We start from the raw sequence: 24719 nt of genomic DNA on the forward strand, positions 1-24719 counted from the left end.
GGTGCTTTGAGGTGACCAGTATAGGGGGATCGGTGGTAACTGCATGTGGCGGTGGTGATCTTGGACATCTAGGCAGTTACATCAGTTATTTCGGGGGGTGGGGGGGAATCAGTCTAGCAAGCAGTACTTGCCTAAAGCAGTTGTGAAGAGCTTCACATTTAAATTTCTTGCCATATTTGTAAAATGCAATTTGGACTGTATGTATAAGTAAAAAATACATATATCAAATATCACTGGTCTTTCTGCCCTTGTTTGCTTAAGAATATGTATGCTCAAAATTTTCCAGTTGCCCTTAGATTTGCTTTGCAGCAGTGAGGAATGTCTCCTTTGGGGACTAAAATCTTCAATCTTTCTGAAAAATCTATTGTTGGAATTTCGTTGCATCTTAATGCTAGGGTGTGGAGTCCTCCAATCCCCACCCCTTCTCTTTTAGCTGTTTGATAAATTGCTCCTTTCCTTGTCAATCTCTTGATACTTCTCCTCCCTTGTACTTCTTTTCTTCAGTCCCATAAACTTAATTGTTGCACAACAGTTTTACCCTTGTAGAAATAGGCTGGCAGTCCTGTAGTTTTCATTTCCGAAACTCTTGCCCCGCTGATTTTGTTGCAGTGCATGCATGAATGTTTCCAGCCATCAAGTACTGTTAACTTGTTTTACTGAATGATCTGTGAAGTTGATCCAGGTGTCAGAGTGCTGCCCTGTAGGGCTTAGTTGACTTTTGTAACAGTTTTGCTGAAAAGGACCCCTCTGATTTTTTTTTTTTTAAGTTTGAGAGAGTGAGCAGGGGAGGTAGAGAGGGAGACCCTGGAACACAGCTTCTGACGTGTTGCTAGAACTCACAAAACTGAGATCATGACCTAAGCTGAAATCGGGAGTCAACATGCTTAACCAGCTGAGCTACCCAGGCACCTGTCTTTCGTGTATTTCTAAGAATGATGTGAATGGTTTGACATGGACATGGAGGAGCTGCCAGGCTGTTGAACCAGCCAAGGGAAAATATCCATACCTCGGTCACAGAAGAGCTATGGCTCTTCTCATGTACTTGGCTTCCCATCACAGTAAAATTATAATTACAGTAATTTGTCAAAAGAGACAGAGTAGCGATGGCCACTAATTTCGGGAATCTTTTTCTGATGTTCTTCTTGACCCTGCTGTTAACTAAACAGCATTGAGTAGGCCACACACCTGGACGCACTAGGCTTTGTTGGTTTGTCTGGAAAAAGTCAGATGATCACTGACCCTCCTCTGGAAGTGCATGGCTTTGTAATCCAGCAAGTTGGATAGGCATGTATTGAAAGAACATAAGCCCAGAACATCCATAAGGCAAATGGACACAAGGCCTATTCAGATACAAGAGACACTGTACATTCACAAGAGTACTTCAGTTCAAAGAAGGGCCATTGAGCACAACTCGAACTGGTGATTGGACTGTTCTAAACTTAGCACCTTGAATGGTGTCATCAGTGACTGGCTCATGGAGAAAGTGTTCCCATTACCTTGGCAGATAGTCAGAAGCTGAGCATCTCTTAGGAGCTCAGATAATTTTCACAGAAAGAATTGGTGGTTGTGTTCTAATTCTTGAACCCAAGACTTATTATAGTGGAAAAATTGCTTTGTCTAAAGTTTAATCTTTTATTATGACCTGTTTGGTACATTTCATACCATCTAAACAGCTAAACCCACTCTACGCAAAGTGGTTTCATGGACATCTGTGAAAGACCTTCCAGAATATTGGCTAATGTTAATAATTCTACCTAAAATCTCATTAAATGGAGATCAACAATCAACACTAAACATGGAGACCTATTACCCATGTCAATATAATACAATACTCCTTAATCCTGACTTTCCATATTTTCCAGAGTTAAATGCTGACAGTGTTCATAAAGAGAAATTGCAACAAATAAATACTTGTAAGCATGCATGTCCTTCACATAGTTTATTTCACTTTTAATGGAAGTTTAAGGTAACAAAGCTGAAGATACATATTTTTAAAGTAACTTTATGTTCTTTTAGATAAAACTTAGGTTCTCAATCCTGTGAATTCACGGTACTGTTGCCATAATTGAGTGATGGGTACAAATTGGGTTGTGTTCTTTATCTCCTAACTCTGCTTAGTAAGAGCACTACTTACCTTTTTCTTAACTTCTAGAAAATTGTAGTATTTCTGACATAGTGCTAGATCTGTAGACTTCAAAGTTGGAGTCCTTTGTCCACTGTGCATGATGTACTCCCCTCAGTGAACCTATCTCGTTGTGACACCCTCTGGTTTTTATTTCTACCAATATTATCTTTCCAGTGTCCCTCTAATTGGGCCTATGGGCACAACTCCCAGAAGGTCACTTGTTTCATGCTATTGGGGATGACACTGCACCCCAGTATATAGTCCACCAGGATATCCAGTCCCTACCTCCAACCTGCTCTTATCTCCATCTTTCCCTCTAGCTTTGTGATTTTTATTTTTTTTCCTGCCACCAGATGTCTTCAGAGTCTTCTGCATGCGGGTCTCCACTCCCCACATCTCTATCTCTGGACTTGACCTGCTACTTGCAGCACTGCCTAGCAGAGTGGTCACACCCAGCAGAGATGGATGCTTTGGACCTTCTCTTGTCTGAACACCGTCCCGTCTTTGACACTGTTGATCCCACCCCTTGACTCTGAGATCCCATTCTTGCCCACCTCTCCTCCTTACCCCATTGATGCCTCTCAGGCTGCGCAATCTTTACTGGGTCCCTTCCTCTGCCAGCCCCTGATATTCTCTGCCCTACGTTTTCATTCTCAGACCCCGTCTCTTTATTCCTCAGAGCAAATCTAGTCAACAGGGCTGTCTTCCATGTAGTTTCCAAATATGTATCATCACAGATCTTTTTGAGTTCCAGACTCCTCCTTTTGCCTACTGAACTGATCTTCCAGCTAACTCTTTGATGAAGCCCCTAGATGCCAGATGCAGATGCCTTTTATTCTTATCCTCACCCTTGTCCTTACCTTTGCATCCTTTTCCATCTTCCATGGTCCTCCTCACTCTTCAAATCCAGATATCGCTGAAGATGTGATAGCTCTATATCTCTGCTACTATCTGAACTCTCTACTCTCCTCCATCAACACCACTGAACTGTGGTAACTTTTCAAAACTTACAGTGCAGTGATTAGTAGCTGTCATTTCATACTCTGACCCCATGTTTTCATTTTTGTTAGTAAGGATACTGTAGTAATTAGACTGATGGAAAAATTAAGAGGACCACTTGTCATTCCAAGACAGGTATTTTTACCCATTAACCTCCCTACCCTTTCACCTGTTTAAAATCCATCAATTGGGGGGGGGGTGGTCTGGCTGGCTCAGATCAGTTAAGTGGCCAACTTCGGCTCAGATCATGATCTCACGATTCATGTGTTCAAGCCCGACGTCAGGCTCTCCTCTGTCAGCACAGCCTGCTTCAGATCCTCTGTCATCTCTCTGTCCCTCCCCTACTTGCACATTCTGTCTCAAAAATAAATGAACATCTAAAAAAAAAAGTCCTCCCTTGGATATAATTTAAAAAGTCTTTTGTTACTTGAATATCCCATCTCCTATTATAACCAGAATGGTTTGATTATAACGAATATACACTAACTCCCATTATCAGGTTAACTAATGTTTAAGCTCCTATATTAACTACTGTGACCATATACATATACCTTTTAATCTGAAACAATTAGATCTTAAGTGTACTATACTACTGTACTTAATTGTTCCATCACTTAAGGACTGACTTGTGTTTTGAAAAATGTTATTGGTCCTTCTTAATGTCATTTCCAATGTGTAGCTGTAGGGATTGTAAAAGGCCAACAACATCAGGTAACCTCTCTAACCTATTTGATATTTCCATATACGTTAGAGGGCATGATTATATTCATCCTTTATGATAGAATTCATACAACTGAGCATATTGGCTTTAGTCCAATAACTTTTACTTACCTGAAAAGGAAAAGTGTTGCCCCAGATTTAAAGCGAAACATAATGATAATTACGTTTACAAAAAAACAGTTCAATAGTTTGAACTCAGACAAGATTTTTTGAAAAATTTTTTAAAACTCTAATTAGCACAAGCTGACAGATAAAAATTAATGTTACTTTTGGATGTTGTAGGTTGCCTGACAAAAATCCCATTTTATAGAATTTAAAGGTTTGTGGATACAAAGTGAGAAATAGCTTGTCAGAGGTGATGGCATCAAAATGTAAAATATCTCCGTTAGTTTCAAAACAAAATTATTACTTGAATGTATTTTAATAATGCTTAGCAATTAAACCTGTGGCGTTTAAACACTCTGAATAATACTGAATCTTTGTATCTCCTCATAAGAGGAAAGCTACACAATATGGGGACTCATTTCACTCATTTAGAAAGAGCTGTAATAGGGCCTGGAGAGTGAAACCATGCACAGAACCTTCTAGGGTTACTCTGTCGTCCTGGATAGGAAGTCGGCGGACTTCAGTTCTAACTTCAGCTTTTGGTTGACTCACTTACCTTTCCTAAATACCTTATCCTCTTAAATAACAGATGAGTATTTTTTTATACAGTACAAAATGTGTGTGAATGTAAATTGGTGCTATTTTCTCACATCGGAGAAGGGGGGGGAAGCAGAGTACCTTTACAACGTAATTATTTGGCCATTTAACCCAGAGCTCCCCTCCTTTCAGCCTTACCATGCTAGCAAAAGAAAATACTTTTTTCCCTTGTTTTCCAAAATGTAAAGGAAGAAGAGACTGCAAAAGTCAAATCTTGACTGCCTGTCCCTAGGGCTTCAGTTCCCTGGATAATTTACTGTCCTTTCACTCTGGGTAATTTGTGTACAGTTGCCTAAAGAAACTGACACACACCCCCCAAACACACACACAGTGGGTTCCAAAATTTCAAACCATTTTCTTGAGCTAATTAGGTTCAGTCTTTTAGAAGAGGTACAGAAATGTTTTAAATAAAATCGGATTATACTAAGCACTTCAAAAAAAAAAAAAAAAGGCATTGAGGAAATAAGCACCCTAAATCTTTGACCTTTTTTTGTTGTTGTTTCTCATGCTATGTCGTTCTTTAAAGTTTGTAAATCATCTAAATAAAATGAAGGTACAACATGAGAACTTTTGCTGAGACCCTATTAAAAACATTTATTTGCTGAATGCATGACCTTATGCCTGACAAATAGCTCCAATAAGAGAACAAACCTGTTATATTAACGGTCTCTTGATATTCAGACTTTAAAGTCTAAAAGGCTTCCTCTTAAAATTATGCCCCACACATGGTATCCTCTTCCTCCTGAAAGTTGTTATATCCATCTTATGAAATGTCTTCTCATGCTGGAGAGCTTACAAGCATCTGACCATCTGAAAGCATTCAAGTCAAGAGTCTTCAAAATATGACATGAGGACTCTTAGTCTACCAAAGAGATCAAATCTAGATTACCCAGTGCATAATCTTGGGTAAGATAAAAGAATTCTTTCAAATGTGAGTGGCGTCTGTGTAAAACCTGTGCTTGGCCCATAAATAAGCGTAAAGGGCGTTATAAATGTGTCAGGAACTCCGGGTGATTGATCTGTGTTGGATGTATCATGAAAATAGACAGCCGGCACGAGGGTTGCTTCTCCGTGAAAATCGTGGTGGTAAACTGCCATATATGTCCCCGTTAGGGGCCTAGCTGATGTGATTGTGGATGTAACAACTTTACAGACTGGACTTTGTCTCTCTCTTAAGAGATCTTCAGTGTCTTTCTGTGAAGTCTAAATAAAACAGCACCTTGCTCTTGAGTCTCAAGCTGACTTTGGCAGGGAATCAGAACTGTTGCCAGCAATCTTTCCCAGTCCTAAATTCCAAATCCATCTTTCTCAGGGTGGTTGTCCTTCAGAAATCTGTTTAGAAGTAGATTTGTGCTAACCTGAAAGGTAAGGCAGGAATGCTGGTGTCGTAATACTACACGCCACGAAGGTTAAGGTGATAAATCTAAACTTAAAAGGAAAAGTCCCAGGCACATTTTCTTGTAAAATGATAGCAAACTCCCTGAGAAAAAATCTAGTGTGAAAAGCAGTGACTTTAACTTGCCTCTGACCATCCCAGTTGAAAACAATGGCTCTTGTGCTTGTGGAAGTAGGAAAGCTCTTGAAATAAACAAAGGCAAATGATTAAGTAAAGCAAGTAATAGCACTGTTGTTTAAACCACTCAGCCCATCCTGTATACGCCATTAGGTTCAAGATCTAGACCAGACCTAAGCAGAATAGCAGTGCAAAGATAGTCTGCATAACTTCTCTACTGGTCGGCAAACATTTATTCGGCACTTACTGTGTGCCTGCCATATACTGCTAAATGCCAGGTGATGATAAAGACAAGATACTCCTGCATGGAATGTTCTGTCTGTGGAAGAGAAACATTAAACAAATACCAATATGTAAGTTGTAATATCTACTGTTCGGCAATGAGAGACCAGTTCACTTTGTCATTTTGCTTGAGTCCCATATAGAATCTCAAGTTCTATAAATCAAATATATTCTATAGCATTTATAGCACATAAGTTTTAGCATATATCTGTAGTCATAAATCATTAAAATAGCCAAGTTATTTATGCCAGGCATTGAACCTAATATTAGGAATTTTTGGTTATTTAGTATTCAGTATCAAATGAAAGTTTAGGTTCCCATTGCCACAACTACTTGGTCATATTTTTCTTTTTCTTTCACCAAATGCTTCTAGTAGCGATATGGATCTGTTTTTACAGGAGCCCTCACTTATAATGGAGAGAGATGGAGTTTTCTCCATCTTTGGCCTTAAATCTTAATAGTCTGACCATGACTTTAGCCATAACAACTGCACGAAAAGGAAGGCCTTTGGCAAGCTGGAAGCACTCACAGGTTACTTCAAATGCTGTCTTGCATCGGCCTTAGCGTGGCCTGTTAGTTCAAGCCCTAAAAATAAACGCCTATTAATCAACTAATGGCCATATGGGTGGACTAGCTCTGACTACAGCAGGGACCCCAGTCTAACCCCATGCAATAGCTTGTCTTATGTCACCCAGGATGAGGCAGTTTGCAGCTAGAAATGCCTGAAAAAGACCATCACAAGCTTAGCTGAATGTTTAAAATAACCTCCGTTAACTCCTCTCCACACTGACAGATGGCTTTCAACTCGATGGACTCAAGCCACAGCACCAGCCCCAGTGGCCTTTGTGGGGCCAGCCTGGAGGCCACAGATTTGTAAAGCAAAACTACCGGTTCCATGCAGCTCTTACCTTGCTTTTAATTAAAAAAACAAAACAAAACCAAAAAAGGGAACTCACTCCTGGAAGTCCTTATCTTCATAAAATTTGGCTAACAGCCTCCTGTTAAGTTAAAATGAGGTTGCTGTGTAAGTCACTAAGGAAACTCAGCCAGTGGCCTCATGCCCGCTGACTTCTCAAAGAATACAAATTGGAGGAGCCCCATGCAGCGGAGCTGTGACTGTTTACATACACCTACTTTGTCCCAAAGACTCCGGAAAGTTGAGCTCAGTATGGTTTTAAGGCTTTTTTTTCTCCTTGAATGGCAGGTTTTTTTTTCCTATATGAAGTAGAAATGTGGGTGGAGGGGGGAAAGATTTGTCTTAATGTATACTTTCCTTTAATGTGTTTACCCCCAAATAAGTGAGCTGTAGTAGATACTTTGGCCCTGCAAAAGTAAATATTTAGCTCAGAAATTCCACACAGAAACGCAGCCCGGGGTGTTTGGATTTCATGAAAGTGGATCACCCTGGGGCAAAGGGCTGGTGTGCAGGCAACATGGAATTGGTAGGAATAGGCTGGCATGTCATCCCCTCGGCCCTCAAAATGCCTGTCAGCTAGACGGCGGCCCTCGGGCCCTTGACAGTGCCCCTGCCACGGCCTTTTCCAGCTCTATCTTCAGCGATGCTCATAGTTGGGTTTTTCCGCCCCCCTTGACCTTCTCTGTACTGCTCCAGAAGCCTTCAGCTGCTTCTCAGTGCTTTTTCTGCACATGCCTGTCCCTCCACGGGAAGAATTGGCCCTTACTCGGTGAGCCTTGGTTTCAAGACTTAGTCCAAAGGTCGCCTCCTCTCTGCCCTGGGCCTTCCCTGACCTTATCTGGGCTGTCACAGGACCCTCTGTACCATTCTCTGAAGACCCTGGTCTCCTCTTCATACTACCTTTTAACCCACTTGTCTCCCTGACTATTGAGAGCCCCTGGAAGGACCGCGACTACGTCCATGGCCGCTGTGCGTCCCTGGAACAGAGCATCCTTTCCAGGAAGGCGGAAGGTGATGCGCTCTCTGTTCTGCAGTGAGGACAATAGGGAGGCTACGGGCGCCTGGGGACGGGAACACCAGACATAGGCTGTAGGTCTTAAAACACTTGACATCTGAGAGCCTGTTTCCTCAGTTATCAAATCAAAATACCACAGTTTTGAGGATCAGATCTGTTCCTGTATGCTGAGTGAAAGTATTTCAACAACTCTGAAGTGTGCTGCCCACTGCCGGCCGAAGATAGAACCAGAGTTCACTAACCTGTGTCCTGTCTTTTGAATCCAGCCCCACAAATTTGTCCACACTCACATGATTCCTTCACACGTTACTTAAAAGAAAAACAAACAAATCAAACAATCTGCCCTTAGTCATATTTCTTTCCTACAATTGTCTGATAAAGCCGCTTCAACCACTAGAAGACAAAGGGACTGGCCACCTTTAGAAACTGGTACTTGCCCTCAGCTTCCTGAGGACCCATTGTGTGGCTCCCATCTGCTTTAAGAGCCAGGATTGAAACCCCAGAAGTCTGGGTGGGTGGGTGTGTGAATTGAGACAGTCACAAACAGCAGCCATCATCTGTTTTCTAAGTCAGGAGTTTCCTTCAACCTCTCCAGAGTCGAGCTGCTACTAGTTCATGTTCAAGGTTGTTCCTTCATGTTTTCTTTTCTTAATAAAACCATTTGTCACAAAGAAGATCTATTAAGTCTGGTGAGACTCTTCACAATGCTCTTGTTCTAACAGGAAATAGTTGAGGATAAAGTCCAATGAAGTCTCCAAGACCCTACCTTGAAACTGCAGTGTGTGCAGCCCCTTTTGGTCATATAACCTGAGGCCTAAATGTGGAAATAGCACAGCAGTGTCCTGTCATTGAGAACAGGAGCCCATATTTAAATAAAACGAGTCACTAACATCACTTGGGTTTTCTGTCAAGTGTCTTTGGGAGTAGTCTCCTGGTCACATGATGCTGATCAGGCTTGCTTTTTAAAGGCAGGGATGACTGTGAGGTGACCTTTCCTGCTTTCTGGCTGAGAAGCATCTAGTCTAGTTAAAAATGTAAGATGTCTGACTCTCCAGTACTTTCTACCCCTCAGTGCTTCATTTTAAGTTTTCTCCCTGGGTCATGAAGTACAGTGCTTCCTAGAGCTGTCTGGATTAGTACTTGAACGGTCCAGTTGTCTTTTGTTAGTGGGCTTATTTCCAGATGTCTGGACACAAGTCTACCCATTCATGGGCTGGGGAGGTGAGAACAAGGGCTGAGGAAGTTTATTGGGTAGAGTTTTTCTGATGGGACAATAATGAACATATATAAAGTGTTGTAAAGCTTATTCTCACATCTACCTTGACTCGATGCAAATACTAGGATACCTGCTTTCTAGATAGACCGCTAAGACCTGGGACGTTCAAAATGGGAGGTACATGAAGATGGTAATCTTGCAGCCTCCACATTTTGGAGAAGAAACAGGACTTCTCCTACATGAAGAGTCTTGTAGTAAAGCATTTGTAGTGAAACTAGACCTACTGGAACTTAACTAGAGTTTGGGATGGGAAGGGGTTTGGAGTGATGTAAATTTTTTTTATATATTTGTTTATGGAGTGATGTTTTAAAGGATTTAAGCATGTTCAAGAGCATAGCTTAGCTATTCAGAGGGAGCGCTACATGGGACAGATCTGGGCTCACATCTTGGCCACTTTGGCACTTCATCCCCTTGTGTGATAAGGTACCCTCCTCTCCACATCGCTATTTTCTCTTCAGTAAAATGTCACTATTAGTACTTCCTACATCAGTTCATTGCGTATATTAAATGAATGTGTGTGAAGTGGTTAGTACAGTGTTCGGGCACAGGAAAGTACTCGTGTCCCTTCTCTTCATCAACAGATAAGTAGAGCCCAATAATCATTCTCTAACCATTAAAAGCACTAATAGTAGCTGCACATAAAACTTCTGTTCTAAGTGAGATAGTGAAGGGGCTCCTAGATGGATCAGTCGCTTGAGAGTCTGACTTCGGCTCATGCTCAGGTCATGATCTCACGGTTCATGAGTTGAGCCCCACATCAGGCTCACTGCTGTCAGCATGTCAGCACAGGGCCAGCTTCAGATCCTGTCCCCCTCCCTGCCCCTCTCCTGCCTGTGCTCTTCCCAAAATAAAACATAAATGAGATCATGCATACAAAGAGCTCAGACTAGTTGGCACATAGTGATAGTTCTGTAAGTACTAGCTGCTATGATTATAGCTATTGCAAGAAGTGACTATCATTTTTACCTAAAGAAAGGAGTCAAACCATCTGTATCCCCTACCAGTTAGAGATGAGGACTGTACCACTATGTCAGTCAAGTGTTGTTTGAACCTAGGTGACTGGAGTCAGAAATGGGGTTAACGACAGGGCATTACATTTCCTAGAATACATAGACTGCAACTCTACTTGTATTTAGAGGGGGACCAAACAGAACAATTACTCACAAAGCCCAAACCTGGAGAAGGACTCAAAATGCAAAGAATGAAAGATCAGGTATTTTCCACTGTGGGCCCTGCACGCAGCCCACACCTTGCCCAGGAGGGCCCGCCAGCCCTCTCTATCAATAAGGTCTGTGTGCAGGTGACCGCCAGCTGAACTCCCCTGCCGTGTGTCTGTCTGCTCCTGGCGGTCCTGCCGACCTCCCTGTCCTGTTGGTAACTGTGACCCGGGGCTGCCCGGCATGCCTTTTCTCTCACTTGGAAACTTCCCCGGTTCGGCCTCATTCTATGGCTCCATTAACTAAATAGCGCCTTTCCATACAAAATCAGGTAGCATCTTTATAGGCTTAGATCTAAATTTTTGTAACTCTAGAGTTGACCTGCAAACTTCATTTTCATAAGAAAATGAGAATATGTGCTATATTCTTCTCCTGAGCCCAATTTTCTATTTCTATTTTGTTGTTTCACTGTACCTGCCCCTTTGGTGCAGAGGCCAGAGTTATAAATAAATAAAAAGCCTCACACCCACATAGAGCATCAGACTCTCCTTGTCTTAAAGGAGCGCTATTGAAAAGGGCAGAGAGCTCTGAGGGCTGGCGTGTGGAGAAAGAGCAGAGGGGTGAGGAACGCACACGGGCTGCTCCTGCTGAACTCAAGGATGATCCAGCACCAAGGGATGGTGTTTGTGGTTCACGGAGTGCAAACCCATGTGTCATACACAAATACCGTTCACTGTAATAGTCTGATATCTCTTCACTCATCTTAAACACCGTAAGGTATTTGGAAAGGGAGGAAGAAGTAAAACAGATGAACCTGCTGAGATATGGCCGGGAACAGTAGTACTTCACTTTGAGTGACATTTTTACAGCCTTATCTTCTAGATAAAAGCTACTGTAAACAAAAGCCTACCTAAACTGATGGTATTTAAAGGACTTGAGAGCCACCTGTGTGTAGCAAGTGGCTCCTGAATGTTTAGTTTTTCTTCTCAGCAGGTAGTTCCTACCCATCTCTCTCCAGTACCGCAAACACCAGTGTAGGATCCCTTCCAGGGAGGAGCAATCTGGCTTCCTACCAGGTTTTAGACCACAGCATCCTCTCCCTCAGAAACAACCTGGAAAACAGACTCCTACTAGGACCTCTGTGACTGGCTCTCCAGATTGTGCAATTTAGGCATATTTTTAAGGCTCATCTTCTCACCTTTAAAAACTATCTGGGCGTGTCTAGGTGGCTCAGCCCATTAAGCGTCTGACTCTTGATTGCGACTTCAGTCGTTCATGATGTCCCAGTCCTGAGATCAAGCCCCGCATCAGACTCATGCTGGGCATGAAGCTTGCTTAAGACACCCTTTCCCTTTCTCCTTCAAAAAAAGAAAGACTTTGGGGTGCCTAGGTGGCTCAGTCGGTTAAGCGTCCAACTCTTGATTTTTGGCTCAGGTCATGATCTCATCACTTGTGGGTTTGAGCCCTGCATTGGGCTCTGTGCTAACAGCACAGAATCTGCTTGGGGTTCTCGCTCCCCCTTTTTCTCTGCTCTTCCCCTGCTCGCTCTCTTTCTCCAAAATAAATGAACATTTAAAAAATGCCTTTCCTTCCCTGTATGGGGGGGCGGGGGAGAAGGAGGAATCCTTTGCTGTGGCTGTTTCTCCTGGGGCAGGAGCTCTACCTGGTATTTAACCCATGGATTCGTGTATATGCTCAGCCAGCATTTCTTGGCTGACTCCTATGGGCTACTGAAATACAAGTTGCCTTCATGGGGTTTATATTCCAGAAGTGTCTGATAACTGCAAGGCCAAATGATTCATATTTTATCTTACTCCTAAGCAGCATTTGTTTATGGTTTTCTATTACCTGGCCACTTTTGCTAATGGCCTAGCTGGTTCCAACTCCTAATTTGACCCCTCTTTCCAGCATCTGCCTTTGTGGACCTATGAAACTGGGAGGTTTGCTTTTGAGGACTATGTTGACCAAAGATTTTCTTTTTTCACCATGAAATATTTATTGTAAGAGAATTTTAACTACCCATTTAGAGCAAGTTGGGATTTGACATACCTGAAGCCTTATGTCACGTTTGGTTAATGATAGATTTATAGGGCAACATGCATCAGCCTTAATGCTTGAGCTCTTTGACTTCGCCAAGGTTGAAAATTCCAATAATTTCTTATTTCAGGCAGACTTATATATCCAGAACATATAAATCTTTGTGCCTTAAGATAAATATCTGACTGAACTCTGGGTTACCCTGTAATCTTTTGGAGAACTGAGCCAAGAAAGAGGAGACCCCATTCCCCCTCTACCTCATAGTAAAAGACTATGTGATAGTGCATATTTGGACTTGGCAGTATTTATGTACAAAACTCTTTATTTTATAACACATTCCTAATTCCTAATACTTACACAGGTAGAAATAGGAAGTCCAGAAATAACGGCAAAGTGGACCAGAGTGAGTCTGTGGTAGACTACCTAGTGAACACCAAAAATGGGCTATTGTGCTGCCAGCCAAGGCTTTCCTGTTACCACTATTCATTATGGTCGTCATATCAATTATAAATTCCTTGGCATCAAACACTAAATCAGCTGAAATGATGGGCTTGTCTTTGGCATGTTTCCCTGGGGAAATAACTAAGAAAACGTAATAATTCACACAACCAATCTTGTAAAGTACCCCAACTTTTGGAGGAAGGCTGGGGTATAAATTCTAGGTAGATAGAATTTGCACCCAAGGTCCCCCTGAAGTGTTCTCACTCCAAGTATTTAAATGGTTTCAAAGTAAACCTGACCTTGGGTACTGTGTGACTTTGAGTTTAGGCATTTGATGTCTCATCTTCCCATCTGAAGAAGTGTATTCGATATGTCCACATTTGAAACAAAATCCAGAGCGATCAGACTTAAGTTTTACCCTCCAGTTTCTCAATCGGGAGGATTCGCTTCTCAAGGAAGTAACTGAACTGCAATGTATGCATCTGACTCCATCATCGCCTGGAGTCTCTCCGGCCCCTAACCCCGCTCTTCCTTCTCTGCTCAAAAGGTGAGTCTGTAATGGGGAGCATTAAAATGACCATTTTAGGAATAAACACATCTTAGCTGAGAACTCCCTTAGGAAGACTTCCAGAATAACACATCGCTGTAGTCTACTGTGGACCTTTTATCATTTCGTGTGTTCAGTTGATAACTTCTATCTTAAACTTTTAAAATGTAGAAGCAAAATCTATTCACATCATTAAAATTTGAGTTGTAAGCAATTTAAGAAAAGTCTTTTGTGACTTGTACTTTATGCAGGATGTGTTCACCGACTTCTGTGTAATTCTGTTTTTTTGTTACAAAATATTAAACACCTTTAAGGGAAAATAACGTAGTCCACGGACATCCTGCATCACTGGCAACTTACATGGGACATAGGTTTGAGCTTTTTAAGTTTTAAAAATACTCACATGCAAAAGAAACATTTCCCAGAATCCTTGTGCCTAGTATTAATTACAAAAAATGTGGGTTAAACTCTTATAATGGTGACCTTCAGAAGACATTTTAGATAAAGATGATGAGATCATTCATATCTCAATACTTTACTGTGCCCAGTTTGTTTTTGGTCCCTTTTATTTTCTATTTGCAAAGTTCTTCATCAGCTCCCATTTATCTAGGCAAAAGAACTGGAGCCCGGGGGACATGCAATGAGCCAGGGACAGAGTTGGAGAATTGGTCATGACCTCGTAAGCTGTCCTTTTCTGTGAGGCCACACACACAAGCTTGTGTTTAGGTCCGTGTGTGTGTACACATTGTTCCTAGGTAAAATGTACAGAAGCTGACCCACCACCAGGAATAAGCATTTCTCCAAGAAAACAGATAATACAGAATAAAGACAAAATAGCTTCTGCCATTGTTTTCTATCCCAATCATCCGTTTTCCTCTTGTGAGAGGAGATTTACAATAGGTTAGAGAAACTGGAAGTATGGAATCTAAGTATACCCAACACAGGACAAAGTGGAGTGGAAATTAAGCACTTTTCCAGGCAATTTAATGTCAACATGAAAATGCCAAGTTACATAAACATCAAGGAGAATTTCAGGTGCTTGTGGTTGTATATTTATATACATTTTAAATTTTCATCAAAATAATGTATTTTCTGTTTATTTTCTATGTGTCATAAAGGCCTGAAGTGAATCAGTATTGATATTTTTTTCCCTTTCTATTTTCAAAATTCTAGTGAGTTGATGTTACAGAGTTGCAATTTTAATAACCAAGATCTAGGAATCGAATGAGAATATTCATAACTAGGGTTGTCTTTCTTTGTTCATTTGATTTTTGCAAACAGGCCTTCCAAGCCAAAAAATAAACAACCAAGTTATATTTTTATTTCATCTCTAGAAACTACAGAAAGAGTATTTGCATTGTGTATTGACCATAGTGCCAGAACCTTTAGGATACTATATTCATGATCACTAATCTATTACTGTACACATTTACACATAGGCATAAATACACACAACGCATATAAACATGTGCAAGCATATTTCACTTGGACTGAAAAGTTATTTACAACTCTGTCTGGAGATACATACAACAGTGATTAACAAGTGCATAGCCAATCTACAACACGCAGATTAAAACTAAATAAACAGTGGGAGAGTTTATTTTAAAACAATTACAAGATGTTTTATATTTCTCCATTGTTCTGAACTGCGTGTTTGAGAATGCATCCTTCATAAAAACCACATGCAAGTCTTTGATGATGAAACAATTGACTTCCAACAGCCACATGTCTGCACACATCCTCAGATCGCCCAGAGCCCACACAGCAACTCAAAATGTGTGTGTGTGTGTGGGTGGTGTACACAGAACCTGTGTGTGTGGGTGTGTGTACACAGAACCTGTGTGTGTGGGTGTGTATATATACATATATACATATACACACCCACACACAATTTTATCTATACTGTGCTGTTCTTTTGGAGAAGGGTTTTCTGTTTGCAAGTTGAATTAAAAGATTCAGGTTAGAAACAAAGATTTGAATCAATACAATTGTTTTTTTGGTTTTTATTGTTGGATAAAGACCCTCATGAATAAGAAACTTGAGTAACTCATCAAATCATTCCATAGTCCTCTTGTCATCTTTCAACTAAAACTTGTGTCAATCCAAATTTATATTGTTAGAACCCTCATGCATCGAAAATCCTTTGTTTTGTTTTAATGTTTTTCAGAGACAGACAGGGTACAAGCGGAGGAGGGGCAGAGAGAGGGAGACAGAATCTAAAGCAGGCTCCAGGCTCCCAGCTGTCAGCACAGAGCCCACTATGGGCTTGAACTCACGAACCACAAAATGACCTGAGCCAAAGTTGGGTGTTTAACCAACTGAGCCACTCAGGCACCCCAAGAATCCCTTATGTAATCATGGTGATTCAGCTCATTAAAGAATATTAGGTCAATTTCACAAGTTTCCCTTACTGTGTTGAGGGCACATTTTGTGGTAGTACATGAATTCCACCACCCTTCCATTTTACACCGTATTGCCAAAAGAGAGAAAAAGCTTCTGATTCTGAAAAATACATAGCGATTTTCTCATAGGGCTGAAGACAAACACAGATAAGCCAAGTTAGTGCCACAATCATAAGCTACATCTCTATCCGGGAGGTATTTTAGGAGCAAAAATAGGCCTTTGGGGTTCACTGCATCAACCCTGCTTAGCAAGTCTGAACCTTTTCTGGGAAGACAAATCTCCACCTGCTTTGCTCACGTAGAACTGTTGCTTCCCTCGGTTTTCCTCATAACTTATTCCAGCTGTTTGTTTCCATTTACATGAACAGGCTGCGGCGTGTTCTGGACTTACTCCTCTTCCCTCCTGTTTAGTTTTTGCCCCATAACTTGAGTCCCCTCACAGTGGGAAACCTTGCTCTTCTCTGAACTTTGTGCAACGATTCAGTAATTCCTGTTCCCCGGTTTACTGATTGTCAGATGCTTTAAATATGCTCCCTCAAAAGTAATCATTCTAATTTCTTCTACCTTTTCCATATACTTCCTAAACATAGTGACAGTAAAATTGAAACGAGTAGCTAGATAAACTTTTTAGTGTGAAACTATTGACTTCACACTTGAAGAATTATTCCTTGTAGACAGGTGAATCTCAACTCCTATACTGGGCTTTTGACTAGTCACCTGTCTTCCAGGCGTTGTAAATATTTTTCAAAGTTGAATGACTGTTAGAAATTGCTGTATAAATACAAGGCATGACAGACCGTATGGGGTACCGGTTATAAGCACAAGCTTTAGAACCAGACTTCTGGAGTTCACAGCCTTTTTTGTGCCTCCTTATTTTCTTCCTTAGAATAGGGACAATTCTAGGTTGCTTGTGAGCATCAAATTAATCTGTATGCCTAAAAGGGTATGCAACACCGCCTGGTGGAGCCTCAGCATCAGGGACTAACAGAATGGTGGGGACTGCAGCAAACCTGAAACGTAGGTCTTGTTGAAAGGGGGCAGTTGTTACTTAGCTCCCGCTGGTTGTTGCCAAATCCACTAACTTCCCAAAAAAATACTGAGTGTGCAGGATTTTGTGTAAATAAACTTTTATGTCGACTCCTTTTTTTTTAATTGATGAAAGCTCAGCTTCGATTTAGGAGATCCAGTCACAGAAATGTCACCCATTGGTAAGGAGGCTCATTCCATGTTTTCAAAAGCTACATCTATAGGAAAATTCTTATTCATGTTGAATGAAGACCCAATTCTTGGGAGAGTTTGGACACTGGCCTGAAGTCTGTGCTTGAGAACTATAGTGGGAATCTAATCACTTCTTCCCAGGAGTGCTCTAAAAATCAGAGGCTAGTGAATTACAATGTTACCACCCTATGTGCTTATTTCTACATCACACATACTGTTGTTCTAACAGTTCCTCAGATATCTTAGGGTTCTCTTCTGGATCAATTCCAGACCAGAGAGATTCCTTAAAACTTGACAGCAGCCCTGCAAACCACTCTAGGCATGGTCTAGCCAGTACAAAGGGCACTTCCTCTCTCTTTCTGGTTAAAGCCTAATAGGATGTCCCTGTGATAGACTGATGGCTACCTCAAAGTGAGACAGTCACAGACCCTGCAACCAGACTGCCTTGGAGTTCCAAAGCCAGTTCCTCCACTTCTTAGCTCCAGGACCTTCAGCAAGCCACCTAATTGCTCAGTGCCTCAGTTTCTCCATCAGCAGGATGGGGACATTGATTGCACCTGCCTCATTGAGTTGCCCTGAGAATAGAATGGGTCGGTCTGTGGAAAGCACTTAGAAACAGTATCTAGCACATAGCAAGTGCGCCAAACATGATGATAAACATTGTTACTGTTACTATCATCCCCACGATCCCAAAGTAGGCCATCCACCTGGTCCTTGGTTACTAATAAAAACGCCAAGCCATCGTAGTGGCGGAGTCCTGCCAACATGCCTCTCTTGAGACGGCCCCTGGTTCGGTGACCAGCGCAAAGCTGTCTGATCCGATTAGGAACTTCGTGTTGTCCACGCTGTCCTTGAGAGGAGCTGTTGGGCACCGTGCTAGGCCTGGAGAACATGCGTATAAATAAAATATATGGTCTTGGCCCTCAGCGAGGTCACGATGTAGCAAAGACCAGTGGTGCAACAGATAATCCCTGGAAGACCCATATGCCCCAAAGCCACCACAGGGTCCCCAGCTTTCATTCCACAGTCTCCTGTCTAACTTCTCTAAATCCTCTACAATAAGAGGAAACCAGAGAAATGCATTTCAAACACGTCTATAAGGTGGTTGTTACTTACGAGGAACTTTCATCTTTCATATATACCCTCCAAGTCTGTCCTGGCTCTTGACTTTCACCTCCCCATTTGTTTTGGGAGGGATTTATTTTTGCAGATTTGGCAGCATTTTATTTGCAAGCAAAACTACTTGTTTAAAAGTCACTTGTGTTCCCAGTCTCTGTGCCACAAGAGTTTTTAAAATCCATTTGGATGGAGTCTTTGATCTTACTACTGGACCATGAGTATAGTAACCTGAAAATTACAGTCAACCTTGAAATGTGTTGACAGAGTCGATTCAGATACCCATAGACATCCCCTTCCAGGATGGTGGGGAGGGACTGCCATCCCAGGGGCGGGCCAGCCCTCTGCTGTGCACATTTCCTCAGACCCAAGGACTCGGTTTTCCTTTAAACGCCCTTAATAGTCTCTTTGATTTTTATTGGTCACAAAGGTTATGTTTGCCTTCCCAGTGATCTCTGTCTTGTCTAGTAGTACCACAATAAATAGAAACAGGCATCAAAGAGGTGAAATCCACTCAACCCACAAGCAAATACTTGACCTACATAAAAATTTCCTGGTCCTGTTTTCTCCCTGGTTTACACCTTTTCAGAAGGAAATGCTAGACTTGGATTGCTTGGTTTTTTAAAAATATCAATTAAAAATGTTCCTTTCTGTTCAGATAACCTAGGAACTGATTTTATAAAGTTGCTTACTGTGGTCAGCCTCTTCATAAACAGATAGCTTGCAAGAAGGCTATCTGGCCAGCATTTGCTAATCCCTAGATCCTGAATTTATTGCAGGTAAGCTCAGAAATACACTAAAGGAGGTATGGGGGATAAGGCCAGATCTTTTGTCATTCAGTGTCCAAATTTGTCACCTGTTAAGTCCCTATTATCTGTGTCATTCGAAGAACACCTAATTGGACAGCCTTTACTGCCAATTGCCATTTGCAAAGAGAAGTGGTGTTGCCTTGTTTCTCATTAAGCACATATCTTGAGAGCTTTTGAGCCCTGTGAGAGGGCTAATAGTGCCTAAGTGAATAGAATTCCACCTGAAAGCTAAGAAACAAAAGCTTAGATGGTAGAGTCACCTGAAGCCTCACTACTCCTATATACTGGGAATAATCCACAGATCCATGACCTTCCCATCAGGGAGTCCTAGCAGCGAGCCACTGCAACAAAATGTTCAGATTCACAGTCTTGCAAAACCTTTTCCAGTTGCAGATTTCATCTATTGCCTCACAAGTGAGACAAACCCATTTTCATGGGCATTGAGGTGTTCCCCAGCCTGGCTGTTCTGCCTGGAAAATGCCATTCTAGTAAAGAGGTGTCACGCTTTGTGTCCTTTGGCGTATGATTTAGCTGTTCAGGGGAAGTACAGGCTGCACTTGCTCTCTCGGTGCTGGTGGCATGTGTTTTTGTTTTATTAATCTTTAAAATACTGAGCTTGTTGTTTATGACCTCCATATATTCTTTTGTTCTTTTCCATGACTGGTTAGATCACATTTTTCCCCCTCCCTTTGTTTAAAAAAAAAAAAAATTAGTGCCTTTCTGAAGAACATCATGGTCTCCTGAATGGCTGCGTAATACAGTGGATGGATGTGTGGGGCTCCCTGTTAAGTCTATAGAGACTATGACTCGGCTGCTTCCCTGATACGAAATTTCAAGGCTTCTCAGACAACACAATGGCAGACCTTCGTGCCCTTCCCAGACTTTTGACAAATCTGAGATCTTTTGATACTAATCAGAGCTTTTTTGTAAAATAGTGATACCCAATGGTATATGTTTCCATTGCAAACAATTGTTAGTACAACTTGCTGAGAAACCCTCAGTTAAATGGCGGTAAGGTCTCATCAGGCTCCTCCGCGGCCAGCTCCCATGGCAAGTAAATATCAGCGAGCCTAGTGCTCCACGGCCAGCTCACTGCACACAGCCCCTGTGTCCCCCGGACCCACTCAGCAGATGGGTTGCCATTCTGTCCAAAAGGTTTAATTAATCTTGCATACAACTTGACTACCCTACTGATGTGAATCCCCAAGTAAACTGTTCCATGACATCCAACTGAACTTGGTCCTGTGCATATAGTATCTTGCAGCCCATCTTGCACTATTAGTTTTGGCAAGGACACTACAGCATATAATAAATCACGGAAGTAGAAAAGCTTTTTGGTCTAACGTGCCTCAGCCTGCCATAATGTCAGAATACAGAAAGCAGTTCTGTTTTTAGACATCCTTTTACTAACCCAACATTCATAATTTATGATTTCACTGTAAAATTCCTGCAACATGACACCAAAAGTAGTGCTGCCCTTTAATTAACTACTGTCGGTAGAAAAAAAGGTGAAACTGATGTGCAAAACCTCTGTGTGCACAATGATTGATAGTGATTACATCTTTATGAACCCAGCCTAGAGGTCTCAACTTCCTGATGGGTGAAGTTGTCCATAGGGCTACTTCCTGAGTCTGCAACTAACCAAATTGGAGATACTGTGGAGGCACAATTTTAGAGATTGAGGATTTGAGCAGCATCTGTCTATACTTCATGGTCGACATGATCTTATCCATCTTCATAAGAACCTATGACCAAATCATGCTATGCTCATCTTTAGGCTATACACAGAGAGGAAGGGTCAGAGATAAGGTCTCTCTGAAGGATCCCAATTGTCATTTGGATTTTTTTTAAGGAGTTTTTTTTATAACGTTTATTTTTGAGAGAGACCCAGAGCATGAGCAGGGGACGGTCAGAGAGAAGGAGACACAGAATGAGAAGCAGGCTCCAGGCTCTGAGCAAACGGTCAGCACAGCCCATCGTGCGGCTCAAACCCACCTACTGTGAGATCATGACCTGAGCTGAAGTCGGCCACTTAACCGACTGAGCCACCCTGGCACCCCTTTAAGGAGTTTGAAGAGTAGATGACCAAAGGGACTTCTGACCCCCTTAGTATGTGTATAGAACATTCTAGCCTGAGGAGGTCCTTGGCCTGTTCCACTTTTTAAATAGAACATACTTTTGTTTTCCTTGGTTGAAAATAGGCAAGGAGTGCAAAGTAGCATTAGGAGATAAAATCCCAAGTCTGGTGCTCCCCAACAGTAACTTGTCACTGTTAAGACTCTGGCTTTATCCTTCATCAGTTAAGTACTCACATCAACCCAAGTTGAACCCCTTACTGTCAAGTGCTGAGGATGCAGTGTATTTGCAATCCCTCAGTTCCTTGAAAGGTAATAAATCTGAGATCATAGTAGTACTTTTATGAAAATAAGCTCCTTGCCATAAGTTCAGCCCTCAGTCACAAGTGTAGCAACCAAAACAAAAACTTTGTGAAATGATGTCCCTTAATCATCCTTGCAATGCCTCAAAGATTACCATTCTCAAGCATTTTGTTGCTCCAATACACACATGTTATTTTCTCATGTCTTTGCAGATTTGGGCCGGGCTTAGTCATCTATTGGTACGGCTTTATCCAGGAACTGGACTGTAACCGGGAAAGAGGTATCCTGCTCAAAGCCTGTTTCCCCACGGACATTGTCACCTTATGCCATAGCCTAGCTTGACCTCGATGATCCTGGAAGAGAAGCCGGGAGGAGAAGGTGAATCCGGAAGCAATTTTACTTCCCTGCAGCGTAAACTCCTGGCAGCATCTGCCCTGAACTTGAGCTGAACTCGGGCTGCCTGTGGCTACGCCACTACCTCTTTAGACAAACATATCAAGAGTTTCTGTTTTCCTTCATCCCTTGCTGATGTGAACAGCCAAGAACTACGACCCACCCACTCATTATCAGCATTTCTGTCTCTGTCAAACAGTTAGTTTACAGATAGTCATAATCTTTTTTCCTTCCGGATGATTTCTGCTCATATACTGAACAAAAGAAATGTGGAATGTGGAGACTTGAAAGGTGTGACTTTTTTTTTTTTTTTTTCAATTCTCCTCTCAGTTCCCGAACCACCCTCTTATTTTTTTTCCCTGAAGTCTCCATTCACTTTGTCCCTCCTCACCTCCCCCGGGTCTGCCTCGTACCCTCACAGGCACCCAGTGTTGCATTACCATCATGGAATAATCTAGCACAATCCTAGCAGAAAGGAAGAGAGAGAGCAAAACTAGATTTTCTGCTATCACCTACCAGGCTCCAGTAGACCTCGATGGTAGCCTCTGCTATTTTTGTCCAGGCTTTACGGTTTCCTGGCTTCCCTGGCATTGAACCAAGCTGAAAAAAAATACTTGATGAGAATTTCCTCTTTTTATAATACTTACTTGAACACCAAAGATTTTCCCTTTATCTCATGTAAGAGTATTGGTTACTTTGTGTCTAGTAACCACACTCCTTTGGGGGCTAAAGGGAGACCATTGAAGCGTGGTGCCAGCCTGGGTAAAAGTTTATTTTTAGACACGGCTACTTTTTGGTATATATGGTAGTCAGTATCTTAATGTGTATAATTTTTTACAAGCTCATTTTGTGCAAGGCTTTGTATCTGCATTTATATGACATAGTAATTACATAACAATCATATAATTTAGGACTAGAAATGTTCAGCTTTGAATGAATTAAGTATACCAGAAATAAGCCTAGAGTGATTTCCAAATAAACAAAATCAAAGGGATTTTATTTGCTTTAATTTACTCATTTTTTACACTGCTAACCAAATTTCAATATAAAGCAAAACAAATTCATTAAAACCTATCATTGGGGAGGTTAAAAATATATCTATACCCAAAAATATACTTAGAAAATACCTGTCCCCATGTTGGAAATTCATTATATCTTTTATAATATTGGAGAGATGAAGTTGGGAAATATTAACAAACAGAACTTCTGCAAACACCTCTAAGTTATATACATTGCTTGTTTCTTTCAAAAGACTAAACATGCCATTTGTACCCTGTTCATCTTGTACCTAAAAAGGTTTGCAGGAGAGTCTGCCAGGTGCCTTTCCTTTTGAAGGACACAAACACGTCCAGTCCAGACGTGCGTGTTTTAACTCTGTCATTGGTGGTACCAAAAAAAAAAAAAAAAAAACATGAAATGGTGAGGGGTCTCTGGCAGACTTCTGTCTCAGTGTAAAATTATCATCATGCAGGTTTTGCGAGTGAAATAGAATCACCTGAAACTCACACACTTAATACAAAAACTTAAACAGTTTCATGGCATGCTCTAAACTGCTTTTTCCTTCAAGAATAAATGACCTGTATCTGCACAGATGTTGGAAAACTTAAACTCTTGTCAAGGATTTGTTGGTTTTACATTAAAATGATGATGAAGGTGCACAAATAAATTAAAAAAAAAAAAAAAAAAAAAACAGAAGAGACCCTTGTACTTGGTATTTGTTCTTCTACCTGGTGCCTTAACATGATATGTTAGAAAGAGTTGGTATTCTCTCTGGCAACGGCGCCAACTCCTCTTCATGAATGAGATCTTAAAATGAACGAAACCACTCAGCCGTACATGGGATGATAAAGTTTTCAGTTTCAAAACTAAGCTGCTTCCCACACGAAACGAACGCGATTATTCTGCCTACTCCTCTTCAGCTGGACGGGTATGAGAGACAGGAGGAGTGTTCCTAGATTGGAAACTCGAAGCCTCCTGTCCTTTCTTCCTTTTATGGTAGGAATCTTTATCTGTGTTATGCTGGTATGTGCTGTTTGCTTGTTTGTGTTTTTAGTTTAGACAATAAAAATGGATCTGAAAAGTAGACAGGATGCTTTTTGTTGTTGTCGTCATGAGAACATTAAAGCTGAATCCTGTTTTATGGAGGGTTCTGTGAACTGCAGTAATGAGTTATGCCACCGCAGAACAGCCAGAGTGTGTGGACAATGTAAAATGAAATGAGTCCTCTCCAGCATATAGACTTGCGTCTGCTGTCAGAGACCCCACTTGAAGCGTGGCAGGGGACCCGCTCCGTGCAAAGCTGATCCAGCACTGACAGTTTAAAGTGACTTTACAGACTCCTTTCCACCCGAATCGCCATGCACCACCACCCCCCACCAAAAAAATTGAGATTGTTTTTTTCATCTGCTTTCTAGTGAGGTATATGTCCACTCTCAGCAACACTCCTTTAAGTTGCGTATAAAAGGAAAACCTTAGGGATCCAAAGCAGAAAGCTAGAGCTTGAGGGGAAACAATTTTTAACTATTCGTGTGTGTACCTGGTCATTATCAGCAAGGCTTGATTCCATCCTGGAAAAGATGGTAAATTGTTGGTCTTTGGGGGTGCATTAAGTCAGGCCACAAGGGGACTGCTTAGATCCCTGGATGAGGTCATTCACTAAACGGTCCCTGGTGC

The 24719-nt window shown here is 41.6% G+C and overlaps 1 protein-coding gene across 4 annotated transcripts in view; it reads left to right on the forward strand.

Annotated features, from left to right (window-relative positions):
• C9H15orf41 (chromosome 9 C15orf41 homolog) overlaps window positions 1-24100 on the forward strand; it is a 208010-nt gene extending 183910 nt beyond the window's left edge. For 2 of the 4 annotated variants that reach the window (XM_029952607.1, XM_029952609.1), the window contains exon 11: window positions 21866-22380. In XM_029952607.1, the coding sequence (XP_029808467.1) occupies window positions 21866-21995 (130 nt within the window). In that variant the 3' untranslated portion in view covers window positions 21996-22380. Of the gene's footprint in view, window positions 1-13510; window positions 13560-21865; window positions 22381-23798 lie in introns of those variants that run through there. The other 2 variants (XM_029952608.1, XM_029952610.1) reach the window with 2 other exon arrangements.
• Window positions 24101-24719: the final 619 nt, after the last annotated feature.

Source organism: Suricata suricatta, chromosome 9 (genome assembly GCF_006229205.1).
Source record: "Suricata suricatta isolate VVHF042 chromosome 9, meerkat_22Aug2017_6uvM2_HiC, whole genome shotgun sequence".
Classification (NCBI taxonomy): Eukaryota; Metazoa; Chordata; class Mammalia; order Carnivora; family Herpestidae; genus Suricata; species Suricata suricatta.